The following is a 17,930-nucleotide window of genomic DNA, read 5'->3' as shown; positions in this document are numbered from 1 at the left end:
CATCTCTCTCACTTGTTTCTCCTCTGTCTCTGATCACTGTTTCTCTTCCCAGCTTTCAGACACTGGCACTCCTCAGAGATCCATAAATAGTTCTCAGTCAATTATCTCGTGGTTCTGTCACAAGAAAAAAGGAAGAACCAGCTACAAACTCATGATTCTTAAATTTGTATTGTTAGCCTAGACTTCACCCCGAGTTTCAGATCCAGTGTTGCATCTCGGTGTATCACAGGCACGTCCAATTAAAAATGTCCCAAGCTGGGTTCAGTATCCCCTCACCCTAAAGACTTTTCCTTCTGATTCTCTGTCTCTGGTGATGGGGATGGTGGTGGCACCTGGTTGCCTAAGTTAGAACCCGTGAGACATCCTCCCCTCTCCTCCCCTCCCCCCCCAAATGTAATAAATCAGCAAGTCCTGGTAGGTTTTTTTTTTTTAGTACATTTATTTATTTTATTTTTGGCTGCGTTGGGTCTTCTTTGCTGCACGCGGGCTTTCTCTAGTTGTGGCGAGCCTAGTTCCCGTGCGTGGGCTTCTCATTGGGGTGGCTTCTCTTGTTGCGGAGCACGGGCTCTAGGCGCGCGGGCTTCAGTAGTTGTGGCTCATGGGCTGTAGAATGCAGGCTCAGTAGTTGTGGCGCACGGGCTTATTTGTTCTGCAGCATGTGGGATCTTCCCGGACCAGGGCTTGAACCCGCATCCCCTGCATTGGCAGGCAGATTCTTAACCACTGCGCCACCAGGGAAGCCCACTGGTAGGTTTATCCATGGAATGTAATGTGCAGGTGGGCTGTATTTTGTCTGGGTTTAGTTTTAGTTTTTTGGCAATGTTTTTTGCCACATTTAATCCAACATAAAGTCTAGGAATTTTTTTTCCCCATTAAAGATCAGCTGTTTAACCAGATGTGGGTAATAATTTTAAAACTTTCTCTTCTAGACATCATGAGACAAGAATAGTAATCTTTTCCCCTGTTTTCACAATGGAGGACTCGGGAAAGACTTTCAGCTCTGAGGAGGAAGAAGCTAACTATTGGAAAAACCTGGCTATGACCTACAAGCAGAGGTCAGTTCTCCAAAGTTCACCTTGCTTTTTTTCTTCCCATAGTGATGGCAGCAACCATTTATTGTGGGCCTACTATGTGCCAGGCACTGTGAAGGGCTTAACATACATCATCTCAGTTAAATCTCAACACTGTTCCATGGAGAAACCATTCTCACCCCATTTTACAAATGAGGAAACTGAGCCTCAGTGAAAGCAAGTCAACTTGCCCAAGGTCAGACAGCCAGGGGAATAGCAGAGCTGGAATTTGAACCCCAAAGCCTAGGGTCCTAATCAAACGGCTGTGCTACTTCCCAGCTTATTTTCTGGCAGGGTTTTATCAGCTCCTGGATGCTGTATCTGGTCTGCCCTTCGTGTGTGGGGAAAGAACTCCCTATGCCTAGCAAAATGGGTTGTTACAGATCTTTAAATTTGAAACCAGTGTTTCAGTGCCCATATCTGGGAGCTGTGTGTGTGTGTGTGTGTGTGTGTTTAACGTTGTTTCTTTTTATTTCTCATGGACTCTTGTAATCTACCCAGGGAGGTCTTATTCCGGCTCCTCTAATTTCTTTATGCTTAGTTTGATTTAAAGAGAATTTAGGCTTGGTGTTAAAAAAAAAAAAGATATCCCTTGACTTTTAAGGATTGAGAAGGTAGAATTGGGCGTTTGGGATATGGGGCAGGGACCCATGATAGTGGTGTGATGAGTGAGCATTTGTATTATGTCCAGTTTCTACTTGCAAATAAATCAGAGAATACACAATCCAAAGTGTGCTTACTACATGTTGGGCTCCAAAAAGTACAAGTGGAATGAATGCGTGGAGAGTGAATTGGTTAAGAAAGGGCTATGGAGTCAGGCACACCTGGGGGCAGGCCCAAGCTCTGTTTCTGACTTGTTTGACCTTGAGACAAGTCACCTCATCTTCTCATCTGTATAATGAGGACAATGACAGTTTCTGCCTCAAAAGGCAGTTGAATAAAGAGCTGATACATGTATAACAGCAGCATGTAAGCGCTCAGTAAATGATCAGCTAACATCTGGGAATTCTGTAGGGCAGAGAACACGCAAGAGGAACTCCGAGAATTCCAGGAGGGAAGCCGAGAATATGAAGCTGAATTGGAGACGCAGCTGCAACAAATTGAAACCAGGAACAGGGACCTGCTGTCAGAAAACAACCGCCTTCGCATGGAGCTGGAAACCATCAAGGTGAGGGGGTGAGAGGAGACGCATGCAGGTGTGGATGGTGCCCAGCGTTGTGACTGGAAAAGGGAGCCTGCAGACTTGGCCCCGGGCTCACTCCCACCCCCAGGCCTGCCGGGCGTGTGTGACACTTGAACTCTTTATGCCCCTGATGGAGGCGCTCTGTGAGAGGCAGGTCTCACACATGTCCCACAGCCATTCTTGGCTGTTGGTGACAATCCTGCAAGGCACATGGAAGGTAGACCCTTCTAGAGTATGGAGTGTCTCTGGAATTGCTGATTGTGATAAGGCCTAGGGTTATGCTGTCCAGAATTGTCGCCCCTAGCCACGTGCGGCTACTGACATTTAAGTTAATTAAAATAACTAGAAATTTAATTCCTCAATCATACTAGCCAATATTTCAAGTGCTCAAAGGCCACACGTCTCTAGTGGGTGTCATTGTGGGCCAGAGAGGCTGTAGAATGTCTCCATCATTATGGAAAGTCCTGTTGGACAGAGCAGATTCCTCAACCTGGGCACTGTTGACATTTGAAGGTAGCTACATGATTCTCTTGTGCGGGCCGAGTTTCACACTGTGGGCTGTTTAACAGCATCCTGGTCTCCACCCACTAGATACCAGTAGCACCCCCTCCCCCAGGTTGTGACAACCAAAAATATCTGCAGACATTGCCAAGTATCTGGAGAACCGCTTCTCTGCAGGGTAAAGAATGCCTTTCTGTAGAGCTTAGCAGATGATCACAAAGTATAACTCTGTGGCCTAGGGACAGCTCTCAGCCCTCACTGCCCGGCAGGGTCACCTGGCCAGCTTCATAAATGTCAGACAGGCCTGGACCCACCCCGCCCTGAGATTCCCATTCTCAGGAAGTCTAGGTGGGGCCCCAGCATGTCTGCATGTCTTGTTTTTTTTTTTTTTTTTCTTTTTAAAACAAAGCTCCTCATATATTTTGATGAGCCACTGGGAGAACTAGCCAAGGCCTTGCAGTGTGAGTCCAGGGCTAGGTGTGATGCACGTGGAAGGAGATGTGTCCCTTGCCCTCTGGAAGCTTTGCGGAGAAGACAAACCTGACAGCCAGAAACACTTAGTGAAAAGATGCTCAGTTATGTGGTACTGACCATGAGATCCTCCTGAGAGAGATTTGCACGGGTTGTAGACAGCATCATGGAAGAGATGGGAGGGACTTGAGCTGGTGTTTGAAGGTGTGTGTGTGTGTGTGTGTGTCTGTCTGTCTAGCCAGCAACTTGGCGTACAAGGGTTTGATGAAGAGTTAATATGGAACTGCCACAGACACGGGCAAGAATGACTGTCAAGTGGACCTTGGGAATCTGGCTTTACTAGCACATGGGAGAAAGCGGGGCCAGCACATGGATTGGGGATCAAGGGGTGAGGAGTAGCAGAGGACGGACCACACAGACCGTAGAAACTGAGCAGTGGACTCTTAAGCTTTTACGGCATAGGCCACAGAGCCCAAGCTGGCCACCCACAGGTCAGTCTGGCCCATAGATGTTGTTTGCTTAAGCCTTTAGTGGTTTTCACTTAACATTGTATCATGAAAGTTTTCAAGCACACAGTAGGGTTGAAAGAATTTTCCAGTGAACACCTGTATCCACCACCTGGGCTCTACCGATGACCTTTGCCATACTTACATACTTTATTATATATCTGTCCATCCATCAATCTATCTTCCCAATGCATTTCAAGGTGAATCACCGACATCTCTACACTTCCCTGTAAATACTGCAGTAGGCTGTTAACTAGAGGTGAGGGTTTGCTTACGGTTTGTTCTTTTGATAGTAAAATTTATATCTTTAGTGGGTTTTTTTTTTTTAATATTTAGTATCAACATTCAGAGTTGTGAGGCTTCTTGTAAAAACTTAGATTTCCGACTTCCTTTGATCTTCCTTCGGTGGATCTGGCTACCCCAGGCCGGCCTTCTTCCACACCGGCAAAAAGCTGAGTTGTGGTTGCTTAGACAGAGCAAGCCTTCTCCAGTTTGCCCTGGTCCCCACTTCTGTCCTTTCCCCCCCAACTCTTGACACCGGGGACTGAGTGTCTTTTGCTGCTTACACGTGGCCCACGTCACTCATTTTGTTAACAGCCTGGCCCCTGCCCTAGGCACTGGGGAATCTTTACAGCCCTTACACTGAAGGGAGCTCAGGGATGGGAAGACTAGTGGTATGAACCATCGTTTGGAGAGGGTAGGAGGATGTGCTGACTAAATATCATGCAGTTGCTAAGTAATTAACCACTTCCAGACTGAGCCATTGAACCGGCAGAAGACCTCTTCATTACAACCACATGGCAGGTTCATGAGACACAGTGTGTGGAGCAGGCGAGGAAACAGAACTACCTTGGAGTGAAGAACTGCCCCCAGCACATACTTCTGTCACCTAAGAGGAAAGTCTTCAACTGAGTCAGACTCCTTGACAGTGGCTTATTCATTGCAAGTTGAATAAAAACGCTTGTAAGGGATCCAACAGAGCATCTATTGATGCCTCCATCAGCTGACAGTTTATTATAATTAGCCCCAAATGAAAGCGCAACAGCTTTTCATGTCCCCAAGTTCAAAGGACAACATTTGAATCCTTATGCTGGTGGACAAGCCCAGTAACTGCGTCTTCTTGGAACCTGTGTTGGAACTTAGGTTAGTGACCTAGGATCCTGTACCCTCCTGTTTTATTTGGGGAGGCACCCAAATCAAGGGTGGGAAGCCGTCAGAGCCACGCCTGGGAATTCGCCTGTGCCTGGGCCTGGTCTGCCCCTGCTTGTCTGAGCCAAGACACTTCCTGTGCTCGTAGCCAGGAAACAGTATCAGAGGAGACAGAGCAGCGTAAGGATGTGACACCCCTCCCTGTCCTCGCCTTGTAAATAATCTGCCTGTTCTGTGGACCTTCTTCTTTCACCATGGCTCTGGCCACGCCTCTCTGGCCTGGTCACCATTACATCACTCTCCCCAGCGCCTCCAGACTGTTTCTAGCAACAGCTTTGTTTACTCGACTGACTCAAGAAGAGGAGTTGGCCTGTTTTTCTAACTTTCTAATTAGACTTGGGCCTTTCCTGTGGGAAGTGAGTGTTTTCTTTCATGTTTGTAGATGAAGGAAAGGTGGTAAGGGTGTTTGATGATGGAAAGTAATTAGAGAGAGGAGCCAGAGCCGGAGTGAGTGAGTGAGTGAGTGAGTGTGTGTGTGTGTGTGTGTGTGTGTGCGCGCGCGCGCGCGCGCGCGCGCACGCGTACATGTGATCAGTTCCCGTGTGACCTGGATGGAAGTGGTTGAGGGCAGTTTAGCGTAGTAGTTCTAAGAGCGCAAGCCCAGGTGGCCGGGATGGATCTTGGCCCGGTCACGTGCTTCCAGTTGACTTTGGGCTGACGAAGTGACTGAGCCTCAGTTCCCATGTCTCTGAAATGGCGTTAAATGAGGCAACAAAAACAGCGTCCTGAGCCCAGAGGCTGGCGCACAGTAGACCTGCGGCAAATGTTAGCTGCCATAGCTGGGCAGCAGCAGGTTGTTGAGGCGTCATCTGGGCTGTGCCTTGCCTTGGAAAGCACCAGCTAGATCACACTAAACTTCTTTTGGTAAAAACAACAGTTTTGTTTTTTTCCTTCTTCCCTTCCCTCCTGCCTCCCTTTCCCTCCCTCCCTTCTCTCTCTCCCTCCTCAGAGGCCCAGAAGTTCCTAACTCCCCCACGCCACAGGGAGAGTGTCCTGGGTCACAAAGTCAGAACAGTTGTCAAACTGAGTCCATGATGTCCTGATCTGACTGTGAGGCACAGGCAACGAAGTCATTGTGATTCCTGCTATTCTGTCTGTAATCCAGGGATATCATGTGAAGTGCATCGGTATTGCCCTTGTGGATCAGGCTTGGAGAGGTTTATGAGGCTTTCTGTGGCTGTGGACACCTTGCACAAAATGATTGCTTTGAAGATAGTTGGGGGCTGCTTGATACCAGAGGCTGCAGGGACCAGTGTGGGAGGGGGCAGGGTATAAGATGCTCAGGAAGCACTCGGGACTTGACAGCTTGATGGCCCCCTGTTCCCCCCATCATCCCTCATTTGCTTAAGAGTCCATGTCTGTGGACAGAAGGTTCTCCTGACTGAGCTTAGGCTTGTCCTCTGGCTTCCTGAGTGAGTGTGATGGGAAGGCTGGTCCCACAAAGATCCTAGAATAAGAGAGAGAGAAATCCCCTAAAGAAATTGGCGTGGGACTTCCCTGGTGGTGCAGTGGTTAAGAATCCGCCTGCCGGTGCAGGGGACATGAGTTCGAGCCCTGGTCCGGGAAGAATCCCACATGCTGTGGAGCAACTAAGCCTGTGAGCCACAACTACTGAGCCTGCACTCTAGAGCCCGCGAGCCACAACTACTGAAGCCCGCGCACTGCAACGAAGAGTAGCCCCTGCTCGCCGCAACTAGAGAAAGCCCACACACAGCAACGAAGACCCAACAGCCAAAAATAAATAAATAAATAATAAAAATAAATTAATTATAAAGAAATTGGCGTGCCGGTGGGCTGTGCAGAGGGGGAGGAATGGCTGCTCAGCAGCTAGGGACAACACACATTCACTGCAACGGAGAGGGTTATGTCCCAGGATTAACCTTCAATGTCCTAAGGAGATGACAGGGAAGGGAGATAAACATCCTCGTCGGGAGTCTTAAATCATTCACTCAGTGTTGATTCTGTCCTTCAGGAGAAGTTTGAAACGCAGCATTCTGAAGGCTACCGGCAGATCTCAGCCTTAGAGGATGACCTTGCCCAGACAAAAGCCATTAAAGATCAACTTCAGAAATACATCAGAGAGCTGGAGCAAGCCAATGATGACCTGGAAAGAGCCAAACGGTACGTTGGGAAGGAGAAAAGAGGTTTGGGAGCCTTTTGTCTCTGGGTACCAGGCACCGTGCTGAGGGTAGAGAATTCAGCACTGAGCAGAGCCAGTGCCCTTGTGGGTCCTACAGCCTCATAGGAAATGGGCAACAGGCAGCAAGTGCTGCAAGTCCAGGGTGCTGTGGGAGCATGTAATTGATTATATTAATTTGTCCATTGCTGGGAGAATATTAGGCAAGGCTTCCCAAAGGAAATGCCATTTAGGCTAAGACTGAGGGATGCCTAGGCATTTTCACTCTTCCTAGGGGAGGAGTGTGGGGTGAGAACATTCCAGGCAGAAGGACAAGCATGTGCTCAGGAAATAGGCCCTAAGATAGGACAGTATTTCTTAAACTGATGTTCTGAAGTTTAGCAGAATACTAACAATAATAAATAAGTTATTGAATATCTACTCTGAGCCAGGCACTTATTATTTTTCTTAAGAAAACTTTTTTTTTAAAGATTTAGATATAAATTACATACAGCGATACACACAGATCTTAAGAAGTATACAGTTTCATCAGTGTGGACAATTGTGCACATGCCCCACACTCCTGTTGAGACACGGGCCCTTGGCACTGCACCCACAGCTCCTTGCATTCTTTTTTGCGGTTGCTTTAGGGACCCCAATACACACGCTCAACTTTTCAGTCTACTTCATTAATAATGTACCAAATACAACGGCCTTGCAACCTTAGAGTTTCACTTACCATCCTTGAACTTTATGTGATAGCCGTAATGCGAGAAGGTAAGAGAGTAAGATAGCCTTTTATATTTACCCACAGATTTACAGTTTCTGGTTCATTCCTTCTTGAAGTTTCCCTCTGGTTATCATTTCCCTTCAGCTTGAAGAACTTCCCTTAGGGTTTCTTGTGGTGCAGGTCTGCTGATGGTGAATTCTTCTCGCTTTAGTTTATCTGAAAATGTCTTTCTTTTGCCTTCATTCTTAAAGGATATTTCCACTGGATGTGGAATTCCAGGTTGACAGGTGTTTTTTTTCTTTCAGCACGTTAAAGATGTTCTGTTGTCTTCTGGTCTCCTTGCTGGAGGTCAGAAGTTAGTGGTCATTTGAATAGTCACTCCCCTGTATATAATATGGTGTTTTTCTCTGGCTGCTCTCAGAATTTCTCTTTATTTTTGGTTTTTAGCAATTTGTGATGTGCCTAGATTTTGTATGTATTTATCCTGTTAGGGGTTTGCTGGGCACTTTGGTCTGTAAATTTGTCTTTTGCCAAATTTAACTTTGGTCATTATTTCCTCAAAGATTTTTGCTGCGCTGTTCTTTCTTTCCTGCCCTTCTGGGGCACCAACTACACACGTTGTGTCCCATGTCCTTTTGATATTGTCACACAGGTCTCTTAGGCTCTGTTCATATCTTTTCCTAATTTTGTTTGTCTTGGTTCCTCAAATTAGATCATTTCTATTGATCTGGTTTCAAGTTCACTGACTCTTTCTTCCCTCCTCCAATCTGCTGTTAAGCCAGTTCCAATAATGTTTTATTTTAGATATTTAAGATCTAGAATTTCCTAGTCCTCTACAGATATTTCTTTGTTTGCATCCTTGAGATAGTTATAACAACTTTCTTTAAGATCCTTTTCTGCTAATTCTAACATCTGGGTTATCTCAGATGTTAGATGTTCCAGTGATTGCCTTTTCTACTGAGTTTGGGTCACATTTTCTTGCTTTTCCAATGTCTAGTAATTTTGGATTATATTCTGGACATTATGAATGATGTGTTGCAGAAACTATGGATTCTGTTATGTTTCTAATTTGTTTGTTAAGTAGGCTGAACTCAAACTCCAAACTCTGTCTCCCTTTGATGGGTAGTAGGTGAAATCCGTTTGACGCTTTTAACGAGGCTGCTTCAAGTCTGCCATGCACATGCATGGTTCGGGGGTCAGCCAGAGGTGTAGGAAGAGTTATATATGCAGAATTTGGCATTCCGCCAAGGTGGTGGATTTTTTTTTTTTATCACTGGAGCTATAGACACAAAGCTTATAAGATACAGAATTCAGCCACTGCTGTTCCTTCTTCCAAGTGGTGTCTCTCTTCCAAGTGTTGTCTCCCTTCCAGTTTTTGCCAGTGCCTTCAGATCATTGTTTTTCTCGTTTCACCCAGAGTTTGTAGTTGTAATCTATAGGATGTTTGGTCTGATACAAGCTACCTTATTATTACCAGAAGTGGGACCTCCTTTTTTTTTTTTAAATCAGTTTGTAAGAGTTCTTTGTGTATTTTTGCTGCTCATCTTTTGTCCCACATTGAAAAATATTTTTTACAAATAATCTTTTGTCTGTTGACTTTGTGGTATCAATTTTCATACAAATATTTTTCATTTTGGGGTCATCAATTATGTCTTTTTTTTTTTTCAATTATGTCTTTTATAGCTTCTAGGTTTCCAGACTTCACTAGGGACATCTCCTTGATCGTTTGATTATGCGTGTATTCTCTTAATTTTTTTGCAAGATTTTTTTATTAATTGTTTTAACTTATGCTTTTAATCTACCTGGAATTTATTTTTGTACCTAGTATATGTGTCCCATTTTATTTTCATTAGGTAGATAGCCACTTGTGCCAGTACTATGTGTTAAACACTCCATCTTTTTTCCACTGAATTGAACGCATCTCTGTCATTTGTTAACCTGCCATACAGTTGTTCCTTGGTATCCATGGGGGATTGGTTCCAGGACCCTTGAGGGTACTAAAATTTGTGGATGCTCAAATCTCTTGTATGAAATGGTGTAGCATTTGCATATAACCTATGTGCATCTTCCCATACACTTTAAATTATGTCTAATTATAATACCTAATACAATCTAAAATCTGTATAAATAGTTGCCAGTGAGTGGTAAATTCAAGTTTTGCTTTTTGGAACTTTCTGGATTTTTTTTTCCTGAATAATTTTGATTTGTAGTTGGTTGAGTCCAAGGATATGCAACCTACAGATATGGAGGACTGACTGTATATTCTGGAATCTAATTCAGGATTCTTCTTTCTTTTTTGTCTAACGTGCAATTTGTGAATTACTACCAACACCATAATGACTTGGTTCCTGTGGCTTTGTAGTATTTTCTGATTTTTGGCAAGCCACTGGCTTACGATCATTTCTACCCATATATCATTGATGAAAGCAAGTCACACGGCCAAGCCCTGTCAAGGGGTGGGAAGGTACATTCCACCCACAATGAGGCCAAAGCAAGGGTGTGGCTACAGGGAGGATGAAGAATTGGGACCAATAATGCAGTCTATCACAAAGAGATAGTACATTCATGTGATTCAAAAATAACATACAAAGGGGTAGAGTTTTAAAATTCAAATTCAAATAGAAATTTGTATTATTTCCCCCGCCCCGTTTTTTTCCCCACAAAAGAGCATTCTGTATACAGAATGTATGTACTATTGTACATCTTGCTTTGTCACGTAATAGGTTTTGGAGGTCATTCTGTAGTAGGACACAGAGGATTCTTTGTTGTTGGTTTTTTCCAAGTGCATAATATTTTATTGTATGGTTGGTATTGTATGATACATAATTATTTATCCATCCCCCCCACGGCTGGATATTTGCTGCATTTCCTTTCTTTTGCAGTGATACGGGTTGCTGTAGTGAATGATATGCATTGCTTGCATAGATGTATATCTGTAGAATAAATTCCCAGAAGTGGAATTCTTGGGTCAAAGGATGTATGCATATGTGTTTTGATAGTTTTTGCCCAGTTGTTCTCTACACTTATACCAATTTCCATTCCCAGCACCTATGTGAGTAAGTCTCCATTTTCCAAATAGCTTCACTAAACAGTGTTTTTTAGACTTTGGATTTCTGCCAATCTAATAGGTGACAAATAGGTACATTTCTGAAGTATGAGTGATCTTGAGTTCCTTTTCATATATTTAATAACTGTTTTATTTCTTTTTCTGTGAACTCTGTCTTCTTGCCTGTTTTCATACTGGATTGCTGGTTGTTTTTTCTCATCAGTTTCTAGGAGATGTTTATATATTTGTTTATGATACGAATTGAAAATGTTACGAGTTTGTCATTTGTCTTCCATCTTTGTCTATTGCATATGTTACTATTGAAAGTTATTTGGATTTCTGTGTAGGCAAATTTATCTGCAGTCCCACGTTTATAAAGCAATTAGCCTATGTTTTCTTCTTGTATTTTTATGTTTCCTTTCTTTCTTTCTCTCTCCTGAAGATGCATTGGATTCACATTTTAGCCAGATGCTGAATAGTTGAATATTAAAATCAGATGTGATAGAGACCTAGATCATCATTATAGAACAAATAAAGTTCTGGAATACTGAAGTTATGTTAAAAAAAAACTTTAAAACATTACAATTTACAATTTCATTATAAAATTTTAATAGTTATATATGGAAAATTTGACAGTCTCCAGCAAGAATGGTAATTTCTCAGCACCATCAGCTATTTGCTTATTTTGGTCTCTCCAACTATACATCCGTAAAACCAAATGACTCACTTTTAACTGAGGAAGGAGATGACCTTGTGAAAGGATAAACTTGAAAGACTCCAGGCCTAACTGAATTAACTAAAAAGTAAATATATTCCTTAAAGGGTATTTTGTTTAATATGTGAATGCCAAGATGCCAAAAAGTTCAACGAAGATTAAAATTGATTTAATCTAATTTTTAAAAAATTGTCTATGTGGGCTTCCCTGGTGACGCAGCGGTTGAGAGTCCGCCTGCCGATGCAGGGGACGCAGGTTCGTGCCCCGATCTGGGAAGATCCCACATGCCGCGGAGCGGCTAGGCCTGTGAGCCATGGCCGCTGAGCCTGCGCGTCCGGAGGCTGTGCTCCGTAACGGGAGGGGCCATAACAGTGACAGGCCCGCGTACCGCAAAAAAAAAAAAAAAAAAAAAAAGTGTCTATGTGTTATTACATAGACACTTTTTTTTTTGTCTCTGCCACATGGCTTGTGTGATCCTAGTTCACCAACCAGGGATCGAATCCAGGCCCCTGCGGTGGAAGCACAGAGTCCTAAACAGTGGACTGCCAGGGAATTCCCTACATAGACTTTATTTTTAATTTTTTGTGGTAAAAAATTTGACATCAAATTTACACCTTAACCATTTTTAAGTGTGCAGTTCAGTAGTATTATATGTATTCACATTATTGGCCAACAGCTCTTCAGAACTTTTCATCTTGCAACATTGAAACTCTATACCCACTAAACATTCATTTCGCTCCCTGTTCCCTTCAGCCCTTGATAATCACTTTTCTACTTTCTGTTTCTATGATTTTGACTACATTAGAAACTCCATATGAATGGAATCAAATAGGATGTGTCCTTTTGTGACTGGCTTCTTCTCTTAGCATAATGTCCTTGAGATTCGTCCATGTTGTAGCATGTGACAGGATTTCCCTTTTTTAAGGCTGCATAATATTTTTTTGCATGTATGTACTGCATTTTCTTTATCCATTTATCTGTCAGTGGACACTTGGGTTGCTTCCACCTGTTGGCTCTTGTGAATAATGCTGCAGTGAACAAGGGTGTACGGATACCTCTTTGAGATCCTGCTTTCAGTTCTTTTGGATATGTACCCAGAAGTGGGACTGCTGGGTCATACAGTAATTCTACTTTTAATTTTTTACAGAACCTCCATACAGTTTTCATAATGACACACCATTTTACATTCCCACCACATCCTCACCATCACTTGTTATTTTCTGTTCTTGGGATGGAGGCCATTCTGATGGGTGTGAGGTGATACATAGACTTTTAAGTATTTATTGGCTCAAAAAGGATATGTTCTTAGTTATCTAACAGATGTATCTCTTAATATTCATATTTACTGAAAATCTCTTTTCCTGCTTAACTATTTTCAGGTCCTCATAACTGTCCATGAGATTAACAGCTTTCACAGTTTTTATGTATTGCAGCATTTTACTCTTATGATAATAAATATGCAAATACATCAGTTGGCAGAATTTCACCATATAAAGGACATAAAGCTTTTTCCACTCAGGGGACAACTAGGATGCTTACCTTTATTTGAAAGCAAATAGTCACATAGTAACAATAAGTCTCTGTGCTGTGCCCTGCTGGTATTACTGACTCTGCCTGATTGTATACAGTGTGGGGGGGAGGGTGTCGTTCATCCACACAGGTTCAGGAATGCCAGAAATGCTGCTGAAGTTGGTTCTCTGGCATTCCAGAAGCCAGTAGTAGATTTTGACCAAATACTGAGTTTAAATTTTTGATCTAGTTGGAATTCATCTTTGGGTGTAGCATGAGGTGTGGATCCAACATTGATTTTTTCCAGGTGGCTACCTGGTAGTCCCCAGACCTAGAACTGAACCAACCATCTTTTCATCAATGATTCGTGATGCCACCTTTATCATAAATTAAATTCTCATATGTATTTGGATCTATTTCTGGACTTTTGGCTCTCCTTGGTCTGTCTGGTCTTATAACTGTTTCACTCTGCAGCACACTGTTCATTACTGAGGCTTTAAAGAGCATGTTCTTTGTATCTAGGGGAGCTAGTGCCCCTGTCCTCTTCTTTTTCAGAGTTCTGGCCAATTTTTTCTTCCAGTTTTATTGAGATATAATTGACATATAGTACTGTATACGTTTAAGTGAACAGCACAATGATTTGACTTATATGCATTATAAACTGATTATTACAATAAGTTTAGTGAACGTCCATCACCTCACATAGATACAATATTAAAAACTAGAAAAAACTGTTTTCCTTGTGATGAGAACTCTTAGGATTTACTCTCTTAGCAACTTTCATACATAACATAGAGCAGTGTTCATTATAATTATCATGTTGTGCATTGCATCCCTAGTACTTGTTTATCTTTTAGCTAGAATTTTGTACCTTTTGACCATCTTCATCCAGTTCCCCTTCCTCCTATCCCCCCGCGTCTGTAACCACAAATCTGATCTCTTTTTTTTTTTAACATCTTTATTGGGGTATAATTGCTTTACAATGGTGTGTTAGTTTCTGCTTTATAACAAAGTGAATCAGTTATACATATGCATATGTTCCCATATTTCCTCCCTCTTGCGTCTCCCTCCCTCCCACGCTCCCCATCCCACCCCTCCAGGCGGTCACAAAGCACGGAGCTGATCTCCCTGTGCTATGCGGCTGCTTCCCACTAGCTATCTACCTTATGTTTAGTAGTGTATATATGTCCATGCCTCTCTCTCGCTTTGTCACAGCTCACCCTTCCCCCTCCCCATATCCTCAAGTCCGTTCTCTAGTAGGTCTGTGGCTTTATTCCTGTCTTACCCCTAGGTTCTTCATGACATTTTTTCCCTTAAATTCCATATATATGTGTTAGCATATGGTATTTGTCTTTCTCTTTCTGACTTACTTCACTCTGTATGACAGACTCTAGGTCTATCCACCTCATTACAAATAGCTCAATTTCGTTTCTTTTTATGGCTGAGTAATATTCCATTGTATATATGTGCCACATCTTTATCCATTCATCCGAAGATGGGCACTTAGGTTGTTTCCACCTCCGGGCTATTGTAAATAGAGCTGCAATGAACATTTTGGTACATGACTCTTTTTGAATTACGGTTTTCTCAGGGTATATGCCCAGTAGTGGGATTGCTGGGTCATATGGTAGTTCTATTTGTAGTTTTTTAAGGAACCTCCATACTGTTCTCCATAGTGGCTGTACCAATTCACATTCCCACCAGCAGTGCTTTTTTTTGATGATGGCCATTCTGACTGGTGTGAGATGATATCTCATTGTAGTCTTGATTTGCATTTCTCTAATGATTAATGATGTTGAGCATTCTTTCATGTGTTTGTTGGCAGTCTGTATATCTTCTTTGGAGAAATGTCTATTTAGGTCTTCTGCCCATTTTTGGATTGGGTTGTTTGTTTTTTGTTTTTGAGCTGCATGAGCTGCTTGTAAATTTTGGAAATTAATCCTTTGTCAGTTGCTTCATTTGCAAATATTTTCTCCCATTCTAAGGGTTGTCTTTTGGTCTTGTTTATGGTTTCCTTTGCTGTGCAAAAGCTTTGAAGTTTCATTCGGTCCCGTTTGTTTATTTTTGTTTTTATTTCCATTTCTCTACGAGGTGGGTCAAAAAGGATCTTGCTGTGATTTATGTCATAGAGTGTTCTGCCTATGTTTTCCTCTAAGAGTTTGATAGTTTCTGGCCTTACATTTAGGTCTTTAATCCATTTTGAGCTTACTTTTGTGTATGGTGTTAGGGAGTGATCTAATCTCATACTTTTACATGTACCTGTCCAGTTTTCCCACCACCACTTATTGAAGAGGCTGTCCTTTCTCCACTGTATATTCCTGCCTCCTTTATCAAAGATAAGATGACCATATGTGCGTGGGTTTAGCTCTGGACTTTCTATCCTGTTCCATTGATCTATGTTTCTGTTTTTGTGCCAGTACCATACTGTCTTGATTACTGTAGCTTTGTAGTATAGTCTGAAGTCAGGGAGCCTGATTCCTCCAGCTCCGTTTTTCGTTCTCAAGATTGCTTTGGCTATTCGGAGTCTTTTGTGTTTCCATACAAATTGTGAAATTTTTTGTTCTAGTTCTGTGAAAAATGCCAGTAGTAGTTTGATAGGGATTGCATTGAATCTGTAGATTGCTTTGGGTAGTAGAGTCATTTTCACAGTGTTGATTCTTCCAATCCAAGAACATGGTGTATCTCTCCATCTATTTGTATCATCTTTAATTTCTTTCATCAGTGTCTTATAATTTTCTGCATACAGGTCTTTTGTCTCCTTAGGTAGGTTTATTCCTAGATATTTTATTCTTTTTGTTGCAGTGGTAAATGGGAGTGTTTTCTTGATTTCACTTTCAAATTTTTCATCATTAGTGTATAGGAATGCCAGAGATTTCTGTGCATTAATTTTGTATCCTGCAACTTTACCAAATTCATTGATTAGCTCTAGTAGTTTTCTGGTAGCATCTTTAGGATTCTCTATGTATAGTATCATGTCATCTGCAAACAGTGACAGCTTTACTTCTTCTTCTCCGATTTGGATTCCTTTTATTTCCTTTTCTTCTCTGATTGCTGTGGCTAAAACTTCCAAAACTGTGTTGAATAAGAGCGGTGAGAGTGGGCAACCTTGTCTTGTTCCTGATCTTAGTGGAAATGCTTTCAGTTTTTCACCATTGAGGACGATGTTGGCTGTGGGTTTGTCATATATGGCCTTTATTATGTTGAGGAAAGTTCCCTCTATGCCTACTTTCTGCAGGGTTTTTATCATAAATGGGTGTTGAATTTTGTCAAAAGCTTTCTCTGCATCTATTGAGATGATCATATGGTTTTTCTCCTTCAATTTGTTAATATGGTTTATCACATTGATTGTTTTGCGTATATTGAAGAATCCTTGCATTCCTGGAATAAACCCCACTTGATCATGGTGTATGATCCTTTTAATGTGCTGTTGGATTCTGTTTGCTAGTATTTTGTTGAGGATTTTTGCATCTATGTTCATCAGTGATATCGGTCTGTAGTTTTCTTTCTTTGTGACATCCTTGTCTGGTTTTGGTATCAAGGTGATGGTGGCCTCATAGAATGAGTTTGGGAGTGTTCCTCCCTCTGCTATATTTTGGAAGAGTTTGAGAAGGATAGGTGTTAGCTCTTCTCTAAATGTTTGATAGAATTCACCTGTGAAGTCATCTGGTCCTGGGCTTTTGTTTGTTGGCAGATTTTTAATCACAGTTTCAATTTCAGTGCTTGTGATTGGTCTGTTCATATTTTCTATTTCTTCCTGATTCAGTCTTGGCAGGTTGTGCATTTCTAAGAATTTGTCGATTTCTTCCAGGTTGTCCATTTTATTGGCATAGAGTTGCTTGTAGTAATCTCTCATGATCTTTTGTATTTCTGCAGTGTCAGTTGTTACTTCTCCTTTTTCATTTCTAATTCTATTGATTTGAGTCTTCTCCCTTTTTTCTTGATGAGTCTGGCTAATGGTTTATCGATTTTGTTTATCTTCTCAAAGAACCAGCTTTTAGTTTTATTGATCTTTGCTATCGTTTCCTTCATTTCCTTTTCATTTATTTCTGATCTGATTTTTATTATTTCTTTCCTTTTGCTAACTTTGAGGTGTTTTTGTTCTTCTTTCTCTAATTGCTTTAGGTGCAAGGTTAGGTTGTTTATTCGAGATGTTTCCTGTTTCTTAAGGTGGGCTTGTACTGCTATAAACTTCCCTCTTAGAACTGCTTTTGCTGCATCCCATAGGTTTTGGGTCGTCGTGTCTCCATTGTCATTTGTTTCTAGGTATTTTTTGATTTCATCTTTGATTTCTTCAGTGATCACTTCGTTATTAAGTAGTGTATTGTTTAGCCTCCATGTGTTTGTATTTTTTACAGATTTTTTCCTGTAATTGACATCTAGTCTCATAGCATTGTGGTCAGAAAAGATACTTGATACAATTTCAATTTTCTTAAATTTACCAAGACTTGATTTGTGACCCAAGATATGATCTATCCTGGAGAATGTTCCATGAGTACTTGAGAAAAATGTGTATTCTGTTGTTTTTGGATGGAACGTCCTATAAATATCAATTAAGTCCATCTTGTTTAATGTATCATTTAAAGCTTGTGTTTCCTTATTTATTTTCATTTTGGATGATCTGTCCATTGGTGAAAGTGGGGGGTGTTAAAGTCCCATACTATGAATGTGTTACTGTCGATTTCCCCTTTTATGGCTGTTAGTATTTGCCTTATGTATTGAGGTGCTCCTATGTTGGGTGCATAAATATTTACAATTGTTATATCTTCTTCTTGGATTGATCCCTTGATCATTATGTAGTGTCCTTCTTTGTCTCTTGTAATGGTCTTTATTTTAAAGACTATTTTGTCTGATATGAAAATTGCTACTCCAGCTTT

At 41.7% G+C, this 17,930-nt stretch overlaps 1 protein-coding gene across 4 annotated transcripts in view; it reads left to right on the top strand.

Annotated features, from left to right (window-relative positions):
- The window catches only part of NDE1 (nudE neurodevelopment protein 1), a 55,826-nt gene that overhangs the window by 6,313 nt on the left and 31,583 nt on the right, over nt 1-17,930 (top strand). For all 4 annotated transcript variants that reach the window (XR_010934936.1, XR_010934935.1, XM_067706557.1 and 1 more), the window contains exons 2-4: nt 930-1,055; nt 2,085-2,238; nt 6,913-7,061. Coding sequence is in view for 2 of the 4 variants with exons in the window: in XM_067706557.1 (XP_067562658.1) it covers nt 973-1,055; nt 2,085-2,238; nt 6,913-7,061 (386 nt within the window). In the remaining 2 variants the exon portion in view is untranslated. The remainder of the gene's footprint in view (nt 1-929; nt 1,056-2,084; nt 2,239-6,912; nt 7,062-17,930) is intronic.

Source organism: Pseudorca crassidens, chromosome 15 (genome assembly GCF_039906515.1).
Source record: "Pseudorca crassidens isolate mPseCra1 chromosome 15, mPseCra1.hap1, whole genome shotgun sequence".
Taxonomy (NCBI): domain Eukaryota; kingdom Metazoa; phylum Chordata; class Mammalia; order Artiodactyla; family Delphinidae; genus Pseudorca; species Pseudorca crassidens.
Note: the sequence above shows the minus strand (reverse complement) of the source record. Positions and strands in the feature narration are given on the sequence as shown.